The following is a 20,159-nucleotide window of genomic DNA, read 5'->3' as shown; positions in this document are numbered from 1 at the left end:
AAAAAAAAAAAAAATCGCCAATGGGTACAAAAGCTGGCTGCAGGGTAGGACTCAGAATCCTAATGAACGGATCTGTGTCATCTTGGCAAGAAGTGGGTAGCAGTGTCCCACAGTACTTTTCAACATCTTCATCAGTGATTTGGATGAGGGGGTGAAGAGCTTACTGGTCAAGTTTGCAGATGACACCAAGTTATGGGGAAGCATGATCACACTTGAAGATAGGCTACATATACAAGCAGATCTAAAACAGGTTAGCAAGTTGGGCAAGTCAAAACCAGATGAAGTTCAACATCAAGAAATGTAAAATGCTCCACCTACGAATGAGCAATCCCTTGCACACTTACAGGCTTGGCAACGCCAACCTGACCAGCACTACGAATGAAAGAGACCTGAAGGTATTAATAGACTACAGCATGAATATGAGCTGGCAATGTGACACTGTTGCCAGCAGGGCAAATAATACTCTGGCATGCATCAATCGATGCATCTCCAGCAAGACCAAGGAGGTGATTCTTCCACTCTACTCAGCACTGGTGAGAGACCCTAACTGGAGTACTGCATCCAGTTCTGGGCGTTGCACTTTAACAAGGATGTGGTACAACTTGAGAGAGAGTCCAGAGAAGAGCCACCCATATAAATTAGAGGCTTGCACAGCAAGCCATATGAGGAAAAGCTGAGGGACCTGGGACTCTAGCCTGAAAAAGAGAAGGGTGAGAGGGGCTTGGTAGCAGTTTACCGCTAAGTCATGGGAGTACATCAGGGGCTTGGCGAACAACTGTTCACCAGGGCGCCTTTGGGAAGAACCACGAGTAATGGCCACAAAATCTCTAGAAAACATTTCAGGTTCAACATTAGGAAAAACTTCTTCACAGTTAGGATGTCCAGACTGTGGAATAAGCTTCCTCCAGAGATGATGCAATCGCCTACCCTGGAAATCCTCAAAAGGAAGCTGGAGAGTCATCTTGCAGGGATCACCTGACCCCACCTGTCTTTCCTGCCTGGTGCAGGAGCTGGACCCAATGATCTTCCAAGGTTCCTTCCAGCCTTATAATCTATGAAATTTAGGCACAAATAGCTAAAAGTGCCTTAATGCACACATACATGCGCTAAGGCGTGTAAACCCTGTATGTCAACTGAATTGGCACTAAGTTTAGTCCCAAGTAGGTCCACACGTCCTGTTAACACGCCTTTAGTGTGCGCACATGTAGAACATGCACCTAAATCACCTTAATGCGCATTAAAGTTTAGGTGCACATAAAAGCACCTGTAGACACACTCAGAGTACTGTTTGGTAATGGCGCCCAGAGTAGCAAGGTAAATTTGCTCATGCAGAGCTCTCTGCTATTGCAGCTGGACTATTTCTGGAACCAGACCTGCTTCTTAAAATCAACATTGATATTACTATCATACACTATGCAGACATACCATTGGACAAGGGCAGTTTCTCTCCAACAGTCTATGCTGCTTCTACTGAGCCCAGGTAGTATGGAGGAAGAAGCAGTCTGAGTGGCTAGTACAGGGGACAAAGACCAGATCTTGGAGGGGCAGACACAGAAGGAGTAGAGTGGGACCAGGGAGTGAAGGGGATAGGGAAACAGGACAAGAATCCCATTGGGATAACATAGGGATATGGACATGGACCAAACATCAGGATGAAGAGCGAGATCAGAAGTTACCTTTTATGCTGTATAAAGCACTGCTAAATATGAGACCTGGGATACAGATAAGCTAACTCTGCCCTAGGATACTTTCATATTGCTTGTCTTCACATTTTAGGCAAAATATTGAGGTACCCGACTAAAACTTTGTATTAAGGCAAAATTCCCTTGTATTTTCAAGAAGGGTGTAAGAATGACTTTCAGGTTTAGTTCCAAGTTTTTAATTAACATGTAAACTAAATAGCAGCTTACCATTTCAACAACTTCCACTTCAGCATTCAATCGAAGATGATACAAAAACATCTGAAGATCCTTTTTCATTTGAATACTGTTGTCATCCATCTGGGCTACAGTGAAAATACGCATTTTACATTTTCTCCAAACCTACACAAAAAGTGAAACAATGTTATATAACAATGAATAAATTCCATTTGCTCCTCTTGCTCACCATTCTTCAAGAGGAGTTAAGCATATAATAACTTATTTAGAAAGATGGTGAAATATGCAGATATTTCCTTCTGTCTATAAGTTAGGGACCTATTTAATTTATGGTTTCACAGAAACTGAAATCCAGAGTTGTCTGAAAAAAAACCAACAAACAAAAAAACCCCCACAACAACAACAAAACAACTTAATAAAAATAAGATTTTGGCTCCCCAGGGGGAGGCTCTCCATTAATCAACACTGAGGGGCAAGGCTTCATGAAGGGCAGCCAGCAGTTAAGATGGCAGGGTCTTCTCATCCCCAGGCCCCCCCCCCCAGGCCTCTCTGCCAAATCAACACGGAAGGGCAGAGCAAAATGAGCATGGAATTAGAACTGTGGGTTATTAACCCACAAAAAATGATGTTTCCCCGTGATTTAGGTAGGCCCCTACTTATAGTGGGGATATTTGTGTGACCAGACTGGGTAACAGAATGACCGAGTTACCCGACTAAAAAAAAAAAAATAGAACCAAGTCTCAAGCTTTGTTCATGCAGTAGGTGAAATAAAATTCTGGCCTTTAGCATTCGCTAGCTGTCCATTTTCTAACAAGAGTTCCTCCCAAGAACATCTGCCATACCTTGTGCTGTCGAAGCAGGAAAGGAAGCAACATCAGCATCCCGCCATCATGAACAATCCACCACACATCTATGTTCCCTTCAGAAAAGCGTTCTTGATTTGCTGGAAACAAATCAATGTTTTTGGCAACCAACAGAGCTTGTTGTGCTGCTGTTGTTTCACGTACAGTGTCTGCAGAGAAAACAAACACACACAAAATAGGATATACAATGATGTGAATGAAAATTGGGAGTCCTTTAAGATGAGTTTATACACAGACTAACATTTCTCAACTGAAAGATGGGCATTTTTAGAATCGTTTAAGCCACGAGCTTAAAGTCTTGGCTTTTACACCCATACTTAATAAACAGGGGGCGTTATTTATTTTTTTTAAGGAGTGCAGAGTAAAAAGAAGTTCTTATGGACCTCAACTGAATCACTTTTAAAACTATTATTCTAAAAACTCTCAGCCATAAAAGAACTACAATATATATATTGATCTCTTACATTCATTTTTTCAAGTAACTCAGAGTTACATAGCATCACTAATGCAATATAATAGTGCTGGAGTGATGTAGCTGTGAAGGCCCAGGAAAATATATAAGATCCAATAGCAAATTTATTTACAAGTGGCGTTTTATGCACACTATTGCTCTACTTGCTACTTAGCTCAAGCTGCACCTGCTTTTTTTCCCCCCTCAGACCTGAGGAAGAATACTTTATGCTCAAAAGATCACCTAAAAATCTTTCCTAATGATGTTGGTTTGATAAAAGGTCTCCCCCAAAATACCCTTGCCTTTTGCATGCATAGTTAATTTTAGTAAAATTATAGAAAACTAAAGCAGTATGTACCAACAAAGTTTTTCCATGAAAATGGATTATCTGTGAGCTTCCATGACTGTGGCCATGCCATCAGGACTGTATTATGCTTCATCCCTCCGAGACCAGCAGATTGAATTAAATGGGAGACTCCATCTCTCAAACTTGGAGATACCACAATCTGGCAGAATCCCTTTGTTTTTTCTATTGCCATTAAGGATTTAACATTCTATAAAAATAAGAAAGGGAGGATTACACATGGAGATACCTTTAATTATGAATAAAACAGGGAATCACTGTATTAAGAACTAATATGATACGCTGTAAATTGTCTGATATCCAGAAACAGTTCCTTAATCCTGCAACCCAATAAACAAAAAAGGCACTGTGATATTCATTAAAAAAATTAAATCATGTTATGCTTAAAAGCAGAGTCATTAATCCCCACTATGAATAGAGGAGAAGTAGCACAGTGTTTGAGAACTCTGCCTAACTCACAGATATACAGTGTTGGAACCCAATGGCATTCTGGCCTGGGTTTTAACTCTGGCACTTAGCATAAGAAAATTATCATGAGTCCGCTCAGCTGCAGATTTGACTTTGGCTCTAGACAGCTGCAAACTCATCAACAAGACCTGGTACATGATGTGTACTTGACCGTGACCTGTTCCCTGCAAAGAAATACCCTGGAAATACCCTGTCTAGGAGGCCAAAATCAAAACAAGAAATTGGCCTACTAAAAGAAGAAAATTTTTGCTTGGAAACAGAGGAACAAATCAGCAGCAAGACTTACTCCCACCTAAGAATGAAAAAGATTACCCAAGACTGGAAAATTCCAGTGAACTTTAATCATATATGGCAAGTGGAAGCAGGCTTATTAATATGCATTAAAGGGAATGGCTTAAGCTAATTATATGCTATGAAACGTAGTAATGAGAAGGTATATAGGAAAAGGAATTGGAGCCCTACCCTGGAACACTTCTGAAGACCAGAAGAGATGCAGGCATCCATCCAAGTTTCTACCTTGCACAGAACTCGGATGTAGCAGCTGGGAGCCCCAGACAAGCCCTCCTGGCCTGATCAACCAGAAGCATTGCGTTCATTATATCTGAGGGTGGTGAGCATGTTGTATTGCTTTTGACCAACTAGTAACTGCTAAGATTGTTTTGCTCTTGACTTAGAATTGTAATTGTTAGGATTTAATTCACTTGTTTATAGTTAAGGATAACCATGTCTTAGTGTCTGTACCTGGTAAAAAAAAAAAAGACCCAGAGCATCACTGGACATAACCATTGGGAATGTTTCGCACTATTACTACTGGCCATTATTAGTGTAACCTTGTTGACTTATGAAGGTGTGTGGAGTGGTACTGGATCCCTAGCTGCTTTAAATGGGGTGGTAGGGGATAAGCACCTTTGAAGGAAGTGTCTGAAGTCAAGTGCTCAAGAAACATCTTGAACTTTGACAGTTTGACAACCTTTTAACTAGGGTCTGAGCTCCCAAGAAAAAGGTCACTGAGAAACTACAACAAAATGAATGGTTCCAGGGAAGGAACAGAACACTACACTGATATGGAGAGCACATGTTAGCTGGCTATTCTTGGGTCTGTCAGCAGGTTTTCATGCTGCCAATTCTGTTGACTTGTCTGCAGATGGCAGGATCGGTGGCAAGGAGCTTACACTGGATGTCTCTAGTCTGATCTTTCTGAAAGAATCCACAATAGCTGTACTTGTCCCACTGCTTACGGGATTTCTCTAGGAGAATGCAAGCATTATACCATTACTTTTTTTTCCCCTACATGATTTTTTTTAAATGCAAAAAAAGAAATCAGAACAAATTAAGTTTTTATACAACACAAAATCAACTATATATGGAATTGCAGATTTCTGTCACAATAAATAATAAAATGGGAAAAGACAGAAAAAAAGAGGAAGAAAGAGGGAGGGACAGAGTCAGAAAAATGGGAAGTACGTAAAGGACTAATATTTTAATTAACAAAATAATCTAAGAATTCTTTCCAAACTGCATTTAAAAGTTTAAAAGTTGTTACACCTGCTAAACATGACTCTTCATAGATACCAGCTGTGCCACTTCACTGTGCCAGATACCATCATTTCATGTGTTTAACATCATTTCATGTGTTTAACAGGAGGTTTAATAAGTCACAGACAATAAGGCAGTCAGCTCTGAGTTTCAGAATGAAAATCATAATCTGGATACAAGCTTCCTGATTGAGACGTAATCCACACAAGAGATACTTGGGACAAACAGAGCAAAAATAACCAGAGGTGGAATAGCTAAGTTGGTCTTAAGACATAGGCAGATAAGGCTCTTCCAGTCAGTGTTACATCTTTTATTAGACCAACTAAATTGCTAGAAGAATTATTCTTTGCAAGGTTTTGGGTACAAATACCCAATTACCTGTGGGTGCACATTTCTCACAAGATAACTACTCTCTCTCCAATCTTTCAGGTGTAATTCTCGAAAGGGAATTTACAAAGCACCTTTTGCAGATGAGCCTATGAATTTCACTTCATCAGTCTACTGGATACAGAAAACCATGGACTAAGCAGACAGTGGATTTATGGCACATTATAACCTGCCTACAATCTGATATCCCAAGTAACCTCTCTACATTTCACCAGCTATATTCAAATCACCAGGTCACCCCTGCCTTCCCCTGAAAAAAATCTCACACCTATTGTCTATCCTCACTGCTATGCATTTCCATTTTCACAGACCTGCCTTTTTACATAACGGCTTCTATCCCACCCAAGAGAACACAAAACAACAACTGTAAACTCTCTCTCTGTCTGAAGGCTTGCGAACAACAATTTTTCAACCATTTAAGTTTGTCTAATAAAATATATCACATTTACCCAAAAAGCCTCATCTGCCTAGAGGTGGAATAGGTAGTGGTGCCTTATGACTACACTGGTCAGGCTCAAGGGGAGTGGTATGCTGAAAAAGATGCTGAGTTGGCAAGAAATGGCACTGCATTTCATGACTGCACCAGGCAACACTTCCTCCAGCAGCTGGAAATAGCACTCTACTCCTCCAAACCCCACATACTGGGAATTAGCAAATCCCTAACAGCAAGCCACAAGTGGAAACAGCAATGAGAGCAGGGGAAAGGGCATATCAAAGGGATATTTGTTCAATGGATATATGCACCAGTTGGTGATAAAGCCAAAGTGAAAAACTAGATGCAAAGACACTGTCAAGGAAAGTGTTTTATATACTATTTGGACAAAGATATGGTTGACTGCTTATTTTGTTGCATTTTCCCCAAAATAATAGGAAAGCAGGGATCACAGCATTAATACAGTTTTGTTCTGGACACTGATTTGGTGCTTGAGAGAGGAAGTATTGTCAGATTGGGGCCCTAGGGTAAATATTTAGGTTGTGTGGGGACTCAAGCCAGTGTATTTTCAAAGTATAAAAATACACACACACACAAGTATATTTGAAACCTGACAGGGGTTCCCAGCCTTTGAATGTCATTAAGTATAAACCTTATAATTAACCAGCACCTGATGAGGAATTACCTATTTTGTCTCATCTGCCCAAGTCTTTCCATAGCCTGTTCTCAGTTGCTTTGCCTCACGTCAATACATTTAAATCATCTGAGGAAACACATTTAGATCCAATTCTTTTGCACACTCCCAATGGCCCCTGATTTCCTTTCCATTTCTCCTGGGGCCAGGCTACACACAGCAGTCATCCCTGGTGCTCTAATGGACTGACCAGCACACAAGCAACAAAACTGAGTACAACAGACAAACTGAAAACTGAAAATATCAGCAGGATATTGCCTTGGCCTGTGGCAGGGTCCCAATTAAGTCACATAATGCCTGGCTGCACAGCAGAACCTGAATGATTCATATATTAGATTAAGGACAAGTCTGCCCAGGTGTTTGCCACAGCTTTCATTTTGAACCAGACCCTTTCTTCACTCTGCTGGAATTCAGGAGCCGTTCTGCATAGCTGAGCAGAGAAGTGGAGGCTTTTGAAATAAGTGATTCTGCACAGTCCATTTGCTGTGGCTCTTCACAAACCCTTCTCTTTTCAGGAGGGTAAGAAACCTAACCACACAAAGTATATGGCTCCACTTACGCAAGGGGTCATGGTAAAGGGAAGGAGCAAACCGCAACCATGTATATGGGTTAAATTTCTACTGGGAGAATCACTGGTCTCCTAGTAGAAATTGCCAGCATACAGGCAGTCACTGTTTCTTACGAAGGAAACAATGTCTCAACTGTCAAAAGTCTTCTACCACAACACCTGGAAGATCTGTCTTACGAGAAACTCTCTCACTAGAATAAACACCTGTACACTTGACAACTTTGTGATCAGAAGTAGTCATTGAGGCAGCAGTCTTCCCCAGACCTCAGTGACCCTGGTGCATGGGAAGAGTCAAGCTGCTGCTGCTGCTCTCAGCCTTCCCCAGACTGCGGTGACCTAGCCTAGGAAAGGTGTCAGGAGCAGTTGGGGTCGGGGTAGGAAAATCTGAAATGTCTGCATGTTCCCTCGCTTGGGTAGAGCTGAACACCTGTACATGGTCATCAACAGCTGGGGAGTAAGCCACCACACTGCAAAATCACAACAGGAGCCAATTTGTGGAAGATGAACTGCTCCAAAATGAAAGTTTCCTTTCCTCAGCCTTGGGTCCTCTGCAGAGATACTACCTCACCAGGCTGAGAAACACTGGACAAGGATAACAGAGTACTAGATCCCAGTAATGTTTCAAAACTCAAACAAAAACTCATTAAATTGAATGGATTAAATTAATTTAAAAGCTACAATTATTCTTAGCTTGAGAGATCTATTCAGTTTTATGTCGTTTTCAAACAGACTTTTTAAATACATATTTGTTGTTTTGCATGAAAAGCTCCACTGAATGAGATTTATGAATTACCAGGGTACCTATAATTGATAATTATATTTCTCTCTGTGAGGTTATTCTGGACTTGTATTTTAGGTTCCTAGTGTTGCTTCAGTTAGAAGAAAACCAGAAGGAAAGAAAAAAGAAATCAAATTAGCGATGCGTTATAATGATTTTGAAGTAAGTTCTTCAGACTTTTTTTTTTTATGAAAACTCAGTTTCAATTATAAAGACCATAACAATGGTTAAGGAAAAGAACAGATAAATCAAAGAATAAAAAAACCACCAGAGGCTCACCTGCAGTGAAGTTCAATGACTAATGATCACTTGCTTGGAAATTCAATTTATTCCTTTCAAGTGAGACATGAATTAATCATTCAGTACAGCTACAGAGTAACAGGAAGAATGCCGGATCAACTTGTACTTAGCTGCAGGAGGTGCCAATCTCTCCTGAAGTCTAATGCTAGGATACCACATACAGATATCCAGACTGCAGTGCTCATTAGAAGTACCTTGATACCTTTGCAGTATATTACAACTTCCTAGACTACTTTAATCAGTACAGAGTTAACAGCTAATTCTCACTAGGGACATGAGTGTTATTAACAAGAACAACTGCAAAACACCACTACATGTGATATACATAAGTCACCAACAATCAAGCAGCTCTTAGCTTTTTTGTGGTGCTTTGCTTGAGACCAGAGTTAGAGAGGCAATCTACAGCTTACTGAATGTTAAATCCAATGAAGTAAGCCCTCTACTTAGGAAAGCTTGTGCTGTATGTCTCTGATCTAGTTAGTCTACAAAAGGTACAGATCTACCCTGCCTTCTGCCTGACTTCACACTAACATGGTTAACTACCTCTCTCAAATCTTGCTTTGAAGGGACAGGTCTCTTTCATTCTATTGCTTAGCATCATTTTGTTGGCACAAGTAGTCCAGGACCTAGTCCCACTTGATCAGCTGAACGTATGCCCAGGACAGAGGAGGATTCACTTAGCACATTAACCATGACTGGTTCTTACTTGACCCAGGCCAAACCACAGCATTTCTGACAGTCTCTAGAAGGTAACGCACAATTGCTCCTCTGACTCAGCCACACCCCGAATCATACTTTGCAGTTGCTTGTTTGGCCACCTCTCTTGTCTAATTACATACATGACACCTTTACATGCAAAATGTGATGCTTTTAAGGCAACAAGGCCACCTTAGTTTAACCACACTCAACTAGTGCAATCCCACAATTTGAGAAGGAAGACCCACCCATCTTTTGCTTTAACAGTTTTTCAGAGGCTTTGGCAAGGTAGAATAAAACCATGCTTGTATGTTTAAGCCCACTTACATGCCCAGTTGGTGGAAAAGAATCTGGTCCCAAGAGCGCTTTTTCTATGGGTATCTGGCAAATGCAAACCTCATAACTAAGGTTAGATTATCAATATGTTAACATAGATCTGAAATTAGGGCTCTAACTGAGCAATGAAGAAAGTATTATCAAGAAACTTAAGCCAAGCAGAGAATCAAAGTTCATAAGTATGTAGGGATGGAGTAGACTCCAGGGCCGTGTCCAGACAAGTGCATGCAGTCTGTAGTGCCACAGACCTGTCTGCGGTACCACAAACCACATGTACAGGAGTTCCCTGTACTGCTACCTCACAGTGTGAGGTTTTTTGACCCTAGAATCTCCCAGGGTTAAGTATTCATGCCAAAAGTGCTCAGGCACACTGCCCCAAAACAGGTCTGGCCAGCCAGAGCCATGCTATTGCTGCTGGCCAGGTTCCCAGCCACAGGAATGCCATGGCTGCAGCTCCCTGAGGCCCCCAGGATGCCAGGTAAGGCTCCCCGCTACCATGGCTGGAGTAACCTGCAGAGGGTACATGTGCCACTGCTACTTGTCCCTGGGGAAACGTTCATAATTGTGTGGATGCAGCCCAGGAGGCCATCTAGTTTATAGAATACACACAACCTTTGCAATACACATGTCACTGTAGCAGACAAAAATTAAGTAGTACTAGGTACTGTTGGGTCTTCAAAGACTATAAAGCTTCCGTAGCCTTCTGAAAGTTGGGGGGGAGGGAGGGGGGTTGTTTTTAATTAAAGAATTTCACTTAAAACTTGGCATGTTTCATGAAATGCCCTACTATATAAATATCCTTTATTACAGTTTTTGCTTAGATGTGTATTCCATGTGCATGGCAGGAGGTGTGACTATGAAATTGTGCATTAGATCCTACTGCACCTTATTAATGGTGCAGGGGGAGCCTGGGATCACAATGTGGGCTGAAGGACTCATAGTGGAGGCAGCGGGGAGAACACTGTCCCTGCTATGAACCTCATGAGCTGCAGGTCCTGCAGCTGAGGAGGCTTGCAGGGCAGGGGGACCATTCTCCCTGCTGCAAGTTTCACAGCTGACAACACTGTAACCATTGTGATCCTTATCAGCTGTGGGGCTGGCAGTGAGTGGTGCACGCCTGTGGCTGGGAGCCCCTCAGTTGATGGATTGGGCTCCCAGCCATTAATTGGTTAAATGTGTAGGTGGGTTGCAGTGCAAGGTGTGATTACCTGGTTAATAACAAGAAGTTAAGTGTAATACACAGAGAGGGGCCTATACGGACTATGAGCCCCAAAATAATATTGGCATTGCAAACCGTCTTTTACATACCTCTTCAGCTTTTTGAACTTCTACACATTTATCCAAGTATATTCCTTGAAGGACAGATCCTACAATGGTCAATCCTTTACCAGCCTTCAGCTGAGAGGTGAAAGAAAGCAATCTAGGGTGCTTAACCAGCTGTTCTGAATCCAAATTCAACAAAACTAAGACTTGAGGCCTGCAGTATAAAAAAGCGTCAGGAAAAGAACCAGAAAATTAGCATAAAGACAAAAATTACCATGAAACATTCATGTGCTTGGGAGTCTACTTAATGCTGCAGAAGTGAAGTAAAAAAAATCATGGCCTGCTCACAGCACTTGGCGTCATTTTTGCGGTGAGCCCCCCACACATCTCCCCTTAGCTCCACACTGATTGGAGGAGGAGGGGCCCTAGAAGCCTCACCCCTCCCTGCTGATTGATGGAGAAGGGAGGGGCCACACAGAAGGCATCTCTCTCAGCCAATCAGCAGTGAAGAGGAGGGGGTAGCCACTATCTTGGCTGCTCCCCTTCATACTGCAACCCTGCTCATGACCTTTGCCCCCCACTCAAAGCCCCTGCCCCCCAGCCCAGGCTCTGTGGCTGTCAGCAGCTACACAGAACCTGAGCCAGCTGCAAACATCTGCCGCCTCTCTGCCCAGGCTCTGGCCCCAGCTGCCTTCCAGCCCCAGACCTGGACCCAGGGAGGCACTACATACCGGCAATGCTTCCCACTATGCTGCCCTCATCACTTCTGCAAAGCAGTGTTGGAACCTGGCATAGCAGGGCACAGTGGGGGGGTGGGGGACAGAAAGCTGCCTGCTCCCAGCTCCCTGCTGCTCTGCCACACTTCCCCTGCAGGCAGGGGCAGAAGTGAGGGGCTCCCAGCTGGCAGCCGGGAGGTTACAAAACAGCTGCTGCCTCCCCGGCCCCAACACAAGCTGTCAAACTATTAAGAAACATGATTGCGATTAGTTGCATGATTAATTGCAACTATTTTTTTTTATCATGTTTTTAAAATCACACAGCTAAACTCTCAAAATTATGCACTAAAAATAATTCAAAGATATATAAAAATTATGCAAGACCTTTGTATGAATGGGGGAGGGGATGAGTGTAGGGTGCGTGTATGGCAGAGGATTTGTGAAGGTGTCGGGGGCTGTGGGTTTGGAGCCCAAGGAAGAGGGGGCCTCCGCATGCAGGGTACTGTGGGTCAGAATTAAGAGGCAGCAGCAGGGCTGGGGGGCTGTGGCTTAGGTGTGAGGGGCAGACACACAGCGCCCAGAAAGTAAGTCAGTGGAGGGGATGGGCAGATCAAGGCCCCCACGGTAAGGGAGGAAGTGGGGCAAGGTCAGGGACAGGGCTGGGGTGAACGGGGCCCTGGGGACAGGGCGGGATGTGGGATAGCCACAGAAGACTTGTCCAGGAGTGTGGGTGGGAAGGGATGCGCATCCCCAGGGGAGGCATGGGGGGCATGTGAAGCCCCAATTTGTACATGAGGCAGAAGCAGGCTGCCTGCTGCAGGGTGGAGGTCTGCACCCTGTTGCCTTTACTCCAGAACCCATGGTGGCCAAGCAGCATGTTGCACCTCCTGTGGCCAGGTCAGGGGGGAGGACACAGCATGGCCAGCACATGGCTCCCAGGGCACGGGCAGCAGGGTGCCGAGCCCCAGCCTGCAGCAGGCAGCCTGCCTCTGCCCTACACACAAAATCAGGGTGGGGGCAGGGAGCACAGGCCCCCCATGCCTCCCCCAGGGGGTGTGTGCAGTGGCAGGGAGTCACCCCCCACCCTCATGCCCCTGGACAAGGGTCCCACAGCTCTGTCCCATGACCTGCCCCAGCCCCAGGGCCCCATTCACCCCATCTATGCCCCTGTCCACTCTTTCCCTTACTGTGGGGGGTTCAATCTGCCCCTCCACACTCCCTTCCTCTCACCGCTCCCCCTCCACAGACTTCCTGGTGCAGCACTGCTCTACATGCAGCATGCAGGTTGTGACTGCTTGTGTATGTGTGTGCGTCTGTGCACAAGCCCCCCACCTTCCTCCAGGAACCCAAGCCCAGGCTGCCCTGCGGTCCTCTGTGCTGCCACCACTTCCCTACTGGGTGGCCCAGAGACAAAAATGGAGCAGAGCCTAGATGCAGGCTCCAAAACTATGTGCACCATTAACTGCAATTAAAAAAATTAATGCAAGAACTGATTAACATGTTAGTTGTGCACATTAACTGTTATTAAAATTGACAGCCCTAATTTATTTACATCTTGAGTGACTCCAGTGGTTTTCAAGCTGAATCTGTAGAACTCTAGGGTTCCGCAGGACATCAGAAGTTTTGCAAAGAGACTGGGGGTAATGGCAGAGCAGGACAGGAGGCAGAGCATTTCCACTGCTGGGCCAAGTTGCCTGGCTCTGTGCCAGTTCACAGGACAGTGGTAGGGCTTCCATATCAGAAGTGATATGAAAGGGTTCTGCAATTTTAGGAAGTTGGGGGACCACTGATACAGTTGAATCCTGTTAACATGTTATGACAATAAAACTGATAAAACGCCAGAAGCCACTGCAATGTGCAAAACGCCATTCCGGTTTCAGTCAACTTTGGCTATTAGTGTATTTGTTCTGGAAAAAATAATAATAAATTCCACTCTAGTAAATTCTACTCTAATTCTAGGGTTGGTGAAACTTTGAATAGATTTTGGTAATCAATAGTATTCCTATTTCTGAAGTGATTTGCATTAAAAATAAGACTCCTGGGGCTCTTACCTCCAGTTTTTGGTGTGTGGATGTCCTGCTTCAACCCGAAGCAAAGCATAGCGAGCTGCATTCAAGGACAACCCCCTGATTCCATCCCCCCATTCTTTTTCAGCTCTGAGAAATCAGAAATAGAAATTCCATCAACAGAGCACATTTCCCATTACAGTATGAAAAACAGTACTTTTCTAATAATGAAAGAACTTGTTTACTAGTTAGAACAAAAGGCCTAGAAACCAGCTTCAGTACACCACACGTTGGCTCATAAAAATGGAACGTTCTGAGCTTCAATGACTGCAGAAATGCTACAGCCATGGTTGCTCTGATCCTTTTGGCATCTCCTAACCTATGAGATTGTCATTGCTCCTAAAGACTGAACTCTAATGTTTGATGGAAGGAAACAAGGAAGAATGCATCTCATATACAAAGTGGTATTACTTCAAAGAGAAAAATTGTGTTGATTATGAGGATTACTGGACTGGATTAATAGAGTATCTGTCAGAAATACAATATTTGTCTCTGAAATTTGAAATATTGCCTTTCTGAAGATAATAGCTATGAGACAGATATTTAGCACATGGAAAGTATGAAGACTGTTCTCCCTCCATTCAGGAAGGGCTGTAGTGATAAAAAGATGAGACGGAGGTCCTGGGTTTGTGACAGATTATCTTTTTAACATGCAATCTGAGTTGTCACCTTCTGGAATCTGAAAGTCAGGTTTTCTTGCACATGCTGAGATGGTGGAAAAACTTAGTTTGGGCACTATTTTACACCTACATTCAGACCCTTCTGGGCAAACTAAAAAATAAATTACTATGTTAAAGCAAGTAAAACAGATTGGATTTTGGAAAAAAAAGTACTGTTTACAGATGTTTGGGAGGGTGTTTGAGTGTGTTAACCATCAGTATACCAGCTAAATCTTTCTGAACCTCCTTGGTCCGAGAGGAGGAATCAGCTTTGGCAATGGCAACTCTTCTCATTCAGGTGGAGGCACTGGGAGATCAAATGACAACTTAACCATGCAGGACAACCATAACTTTTTTTAGTCAGCAAGGTAAAATAAAAAAAGCAATGCTGCTCCTTCAGTTTGATGTTGCCTAGGATTTTCCTATTACCAAAGGGAAGATGGGACAACCAATGCCCAGATCTATAGACCTGTTCATTTGTAGAGGATCTATGCACCAAGTAAGCCAATCTTGATGGTAAAAAAAAAAAAAATTGATTTTAGAAAGTCACTGACCAAATAAACCAACCAGAACAAGCTGAGTTTTCAGGTTAAGTCTGTTACTGTTACACCACCCCCCCCCCCCGTAAAAGATGGTACTAGACGTTAATACTTAAGAACAACATTCAAACATTTTTTAAATTATATTAATTTCATATTTTAACTGTATATGTTTTTATGTATTAGAAATCAATGCTTTTAAATAGAGATTCTTCAGTGTATTTTTAAATGGAATAAAAACTCAATTTGTTCAATGCTAAATTCTCACAATGAGAATATTGTTAAATTTTCACTTAACAATACAAATTAAAACTTACCATGTTCTTACAAATGCTCATTATATGATTCAAAAATTTCAAAATGTATAACAACTTTAATATTAGGGAATATTAACAAAGAAATTAAATATAAAGTAAACAAATAGTCTTACCCTCTATATTCTATGTATTTGTAAATACATCCAGCAATCACCATAGCAATCAAAGCATAGTACCAAGAGCAGATGAACATCAAGGCAAGACACAGACTCATCCCCAGGAATGAGAGAGTCCTAAGAAGAGCAAGCATTTTTGAGGTTTTGTTGGCTTTAACACTTATGCAAATGATCAAAGTCAGTTTTTCAATTTAATTAACTGCCAAAAAAGACCAGCCACAACTTCAAATGTTATTTGATCACTAACATGTTACTTTAAAGTGCATTGCTTTCAACTCCAGTAATTACTATAAAATACTAACATCTGTATTAAAGTAGCTTCTAGTACAAGCTTATAATAGTTATTAACACATACCTACCTTATAATGTTCAATTCTGAATTTCTACCTGTCACTCTCCTCAGTTTTCAAACAAGTGCTTTATCCTACAACAGCCATAGACTCAAGGCAGTCTGCCTGCTTTAAAGTCTAACTACCATGCTCAATACTAAGTTAAGTATATCATTCTATTTTAATCCACGAGAAAAAACACACACCGAACAATAGGGAATTTGTTAACTCCAGACAATTAAATATATTATAATTATCCTTGCGTATGCCCCCTCTGTGATAAATACTGTTGTCAGACAACCAAACATAAAAGAAAACAGCTTTAAAAGTTAAAAAAAAGAAAGCCCGATAGGAAATAAAAAAAAAGAACAAGTAATCACCAAATAAATAGAGATTATAAATTTGCTTTGTTTTTAGTTTTTCCCCATGAACTCGGAACAAGCAATTAGTTACAGGATAGAGATCACAAACCAAAGATTATCACTGTGGCGCCCATATTTATTATAAATAAATATTAGACATAATGGGAGATTATACAGCCCATATTTTTTATTTATGCACGTGTCTGTGTGTAAATTAAAGAAAATATGGGCCACACACTCCCACTTACCCCTGTATTTTTATTTATATGCCCATTGTATAAATTTATGTTGTATTAAAATAGTATAAATTTACTGAATAAAGTTTTTTGTTGTATAACATCTCATGTTATGTTGTAAAAATTGTATAATCTTTTATGTATACAAAATAAAAATAAAATATGGGCTTCCCCTGTGATAAGCTTTGGCTTGTAAACCCCATCCTGTAACTAATTGTCATACACACCCACACACAGACTGTATAAACTCTAGCATAGAAAAGCTTACGCCCTGTTTTGGAAGAGCTCTTGATACTTTCCCAGTTCACAGAGCTTTGGAAAATTGGCATGGGGCGGTGTCTCAGAGATGCCTGTTCTCGGATTCAGGAAAAATCTATTTATACTTGGACAATTTACAGGCTGCAGTTTTCCAGCTTTCACACAGAGCATAGGCACACAGCACACTGTGTATAATGCGGTCTACCAGAATTACCCTGCTATATGACAGGGACCATAGCCTCTTATAACCCTTATCTACACATAACTGGGAAGGGGAAATTTCAAGTTCCTCATTAGAAATTTTTGGGTTTCAGACCATTATTATTCTGAAGGGAGCCAGCAGAGACCCATATATTTAGATGACGCATCATTATTCAATAGCAGGACATGCTCCTTATTTTCCAGGTGTCCAACTTGAGATACCTGGGGCCCAATTGCTGTAAAGGGCAAGCACTCATTATAGAAACTCTGATCAATGCAACATGCAGATGCACAACAAACTGACAGGAAGAAAGTGCAGTCTACAGGGAAGAGGACACAGTTGCAAAACAAAAAGTTTTTGGTTCTGGTCTTGCCTGTCACTGATTCAGCACGTGGCCTCAGGCAAATAATTATCTGACTTTCAATTTCCCCTATTTTCTATAAAACAGGGAAAACAATAATTATCTATCCAATCCCTTCTTCACTTTTTAAACATAGGTACTAAGGTTTCAGTTGTCTAGATTCACAAAACCAATGAGGCACTGTGAATATCTGTTTTCCTTTCTGCAAAAAGCTGTCTTACTCTTGATGGACCTCAGTTCTGTTTGTAAAATGGAAATGATAGAGCTTGGTATCTCACAGTGGAATTACACTGATAAACCAATTAATGTCTACAAGACTAAAGTACCATGCTTTAAAAAGTCTATAATGGATTAGTAATCCCATATACAGGGCAGCCTCTCCATGATGTGAAGCTTTTAAGAAGTGGGTTTATCACCCTGAAGGATAGCAATAAAACATGAATATTTAAGAATTGTTTCCTATCCTAAGAAATACTATGTGCAGGGGAATATCTCTGTGGGGAAGAAAAAAAAAAATAGTATCAGTACTCATCTCTGCCATTTGAGCTAACAGTAATTGGCAGGAGTAATAGGTTGCCATCATCAGTAGAGACAACGCATTGCACAAGTACATTTCACTAGTAAATGCTTAAAATTCAGATACTACTTCAGAATCATACAGATTACTAGTGTAAAACTTGAGTAAAAGTTGAGTAACAGCTCCGAAATTGGCTCTTGAAAAAAGATAATAAGTTAAAAAAAGAGCATTTTTAGGGAATAACTAAGTGAGCTCTAATCTTACATGCAATAAAACAGATCCCATTTCACTGTTGAAATAAAGTGTTTTTGAGGATAAAAGATATGCCTCTGGTTGAAATTACTAAAAGAAATAGTAAAAAAAAAAAAATTAGACCTGGTAACAAAACCCAAAAATTTATTCTTTCACAAAATATGTGCTACTGTTATCAACACTATGCATATACAGAAAGGTAACTGCATAGGTATAACAGGAACTCAGAGATCCAATTAAGTCAACAGATTTGAAACAACATTTTTAAAGTTATGCCCTTAATTTACTTTAAACTCACTCTCATCAACTACAACTTCCAATAAAATGCATTGTTCTATTGTAGTGCTGGCATAAAAGTTCACTTTTTTTTTTTTATTTAAAGGAAGCATTAAATGGCTTGCCTTTTCCTTATCTATGGTCCATTTCTACTGTAACCCAACTCCCCAAGGTCCCTGGCAGTGGTATACACACTTGGCCAGACTATATATTCTGCAGATCAATTAGTAAAGTCTATTAGAAAGCTGCAGCAATGAAGCATACTGCCCAGGTAAATCACTTAAACCTGGGAATGACAAAATTAAGGAAGCACTGGCAGCCTGTGTTTTACCTGCAGTTTGTACATGACGACACACTATGTCTGGGGCTTTTTCCATTCATTAGCAGCTATTCTGAATTTACTGTGGTTACAGACCACGTTGCAGCTGTTCCTCTCATCTCTTCACATCTCCCTAGCACTTCTCCTGCCCCTTGCTGTTTTTATCTACTGTCTCACACATGCACCTGTCCTACTCTCGGTGCTTTTTCCTTCACACTCTTATGCCTTCCTTCCTGGTTCTTTCAACTTCCCACACATCTTACTTTCTCTCTCACCCCCTCTGCATTCAAGTCAAGTTGTTTCTTCCTTCTCCACCCTCTTCATTGGTTGGCACAGGTAGGGAGAAGCACTTAGAGCCCAGGAGAAGGTCTCCCTGCTTTTGACGTCCTGTGTTCCTTGCTCTTGGAAGGAACACTTGCATGGAAAGGCCGGCTCAGGATGCAGAGCCCTGGGATGGGACCTGCCCAGCTCACACCACAACTGAGCATGTTCAAACTTGGACATTCCAGAAGCCAGAACTTTGCCAAATTTATGTCCCTGTGCACATTCACCTTAAAAACAATATATTCTACAGCAAAGTCCCTGGTCTAAAGCATTTGAGCAGACAGATTTCCCAATGAACTGGAAGATTTTTTTTTTCCCCCCTAAACATGGGTAAAATGAATCTCACCTCCTGAAATGGCTGAACTGATCACATATACCTTTCCACAGAATTTCAGCTCAACCAGTTAAAAACTGCAACTGCAGTCGGCTTAATTTTATAGTGGGAACTGTACAGGCAGTACTTCCTTTCATGAAATTTATAATACAAAAAAATTAGCAGCACTTCAGATAACCCTACAAGTATTCCACCCTTCCTACCTGCTTTATACCTTACCATGGATGCAAGGGACTCATTCCCAAACCTCAGTTATTCCAATTAATTTTTAATAATATATTTCACTATAAATAGTATGCAAAGGACACATGCATATGCAGCAAATCCATCATTAGCTGTGTATATTTTAGAAATTTAACTAAAAACCTACTCTAGAGGCTCATCCATCCACGTGCAATTAAAAATATGATTTGCAAACATTTGGTAATTAGTCAAGCCAGATCTGCTCCTTTCAAAAAAGAAAATGACCCTTAAAAACGCATGCGCTTCTTTGACACAATACTATCCACTATTCTTGGTACCAATGACTTGACAAGGGATCAAAATGAAAAAAAGTCGTAAGTTTAAATTACAGCTATCCTTATATTTACTGCTATTATTAATAAATTACCAGTCTTGCTTATTCTCTGCAACAGAGAGAGAAACTAACTGTAAACAATAAGAGGGGAAACAAAGTTATTTTCCCTACTGCTTTTTTGGGTCTCTAACTTTAATATTGTAAATCTGATTATTGAAAAATAAATCAACTCTACTCCTGAAAGCATTTGATGTATGCATGATTCACCCATCAAATTTTACTCTTCCAAATTAGATCCATATAAAGACGACACCCTACCAGTGGTAAAACTTGAAACGAGGTCTCCAGTTTGGAGTTCGTAAAAGGGTCTGTACTGCACAGGCCAAGTTCACAAACATATAGCACATGAGGAAAAACCTGTGGGGGGAGGAAAAAAAAAAAAAAA

At 41.4% G+C, this 20,159-nt stretch overlaps 1 protein-coding gene across 1 annotated transcript in view; it reads right to left on the bottom strand.

The window, feature by feature from the left end:
* Positions 1–20,159, bottom strand: part of LOC109313203 (solute carrier family 12 member 7-like) — a 57,147-nt gene that overhangs the window by 9,757 nt on the left and 27,231 nt on the right. Inside the window, exons 13-19 of the mRNA XM_019539680.1 lie at positions 20,033–20,131; positions 15,425–15,544; positions 13,782–13,886; positions 11,060–11,228; positions 3,550–3,745; positions 2,720–2,889; positions 1,911–2,042 (exon numbers count right to left, since the gene is read on the bottom strand). Coding sequence (XP_019395225.1) covers positions 1,911–2,042; positions 2,720–2,889; positions 3,550–3,745; positions 11,060–11,228; positions 13,782–13,886; positions 15,425–15,544; positions 20,033–20,131 — 991 coding nt within the window. The remainder of the gene's footprint in view (positions 1–1,910; positions 2,043–2,719; positions 2,890–3,549; positions 3,746–11,059; positions 11,229–13,781; positions 13,887–15,424; positions 15,545–20,032; positions 20,132–20,159) is intronic.

Source organism: Crocodylus porosus, unplaced genomic scaffold (genome assembly GCF_001723895.1).
Source record: "Crocodylus porosus isolate Cpor-Errol unplaced genomic scaffold, CroPor_comp1, whole genome shotgun sequence".
Classification (NCBI taxonomy): Eukaryota; Metazoa; Chordata; order Crocodylia; family Crocodylidae; genus Crocodylus; species Crocodylus porosus.
This window is presented reverse-complemented; position numbering and strand designations above follow the sequence as displayed.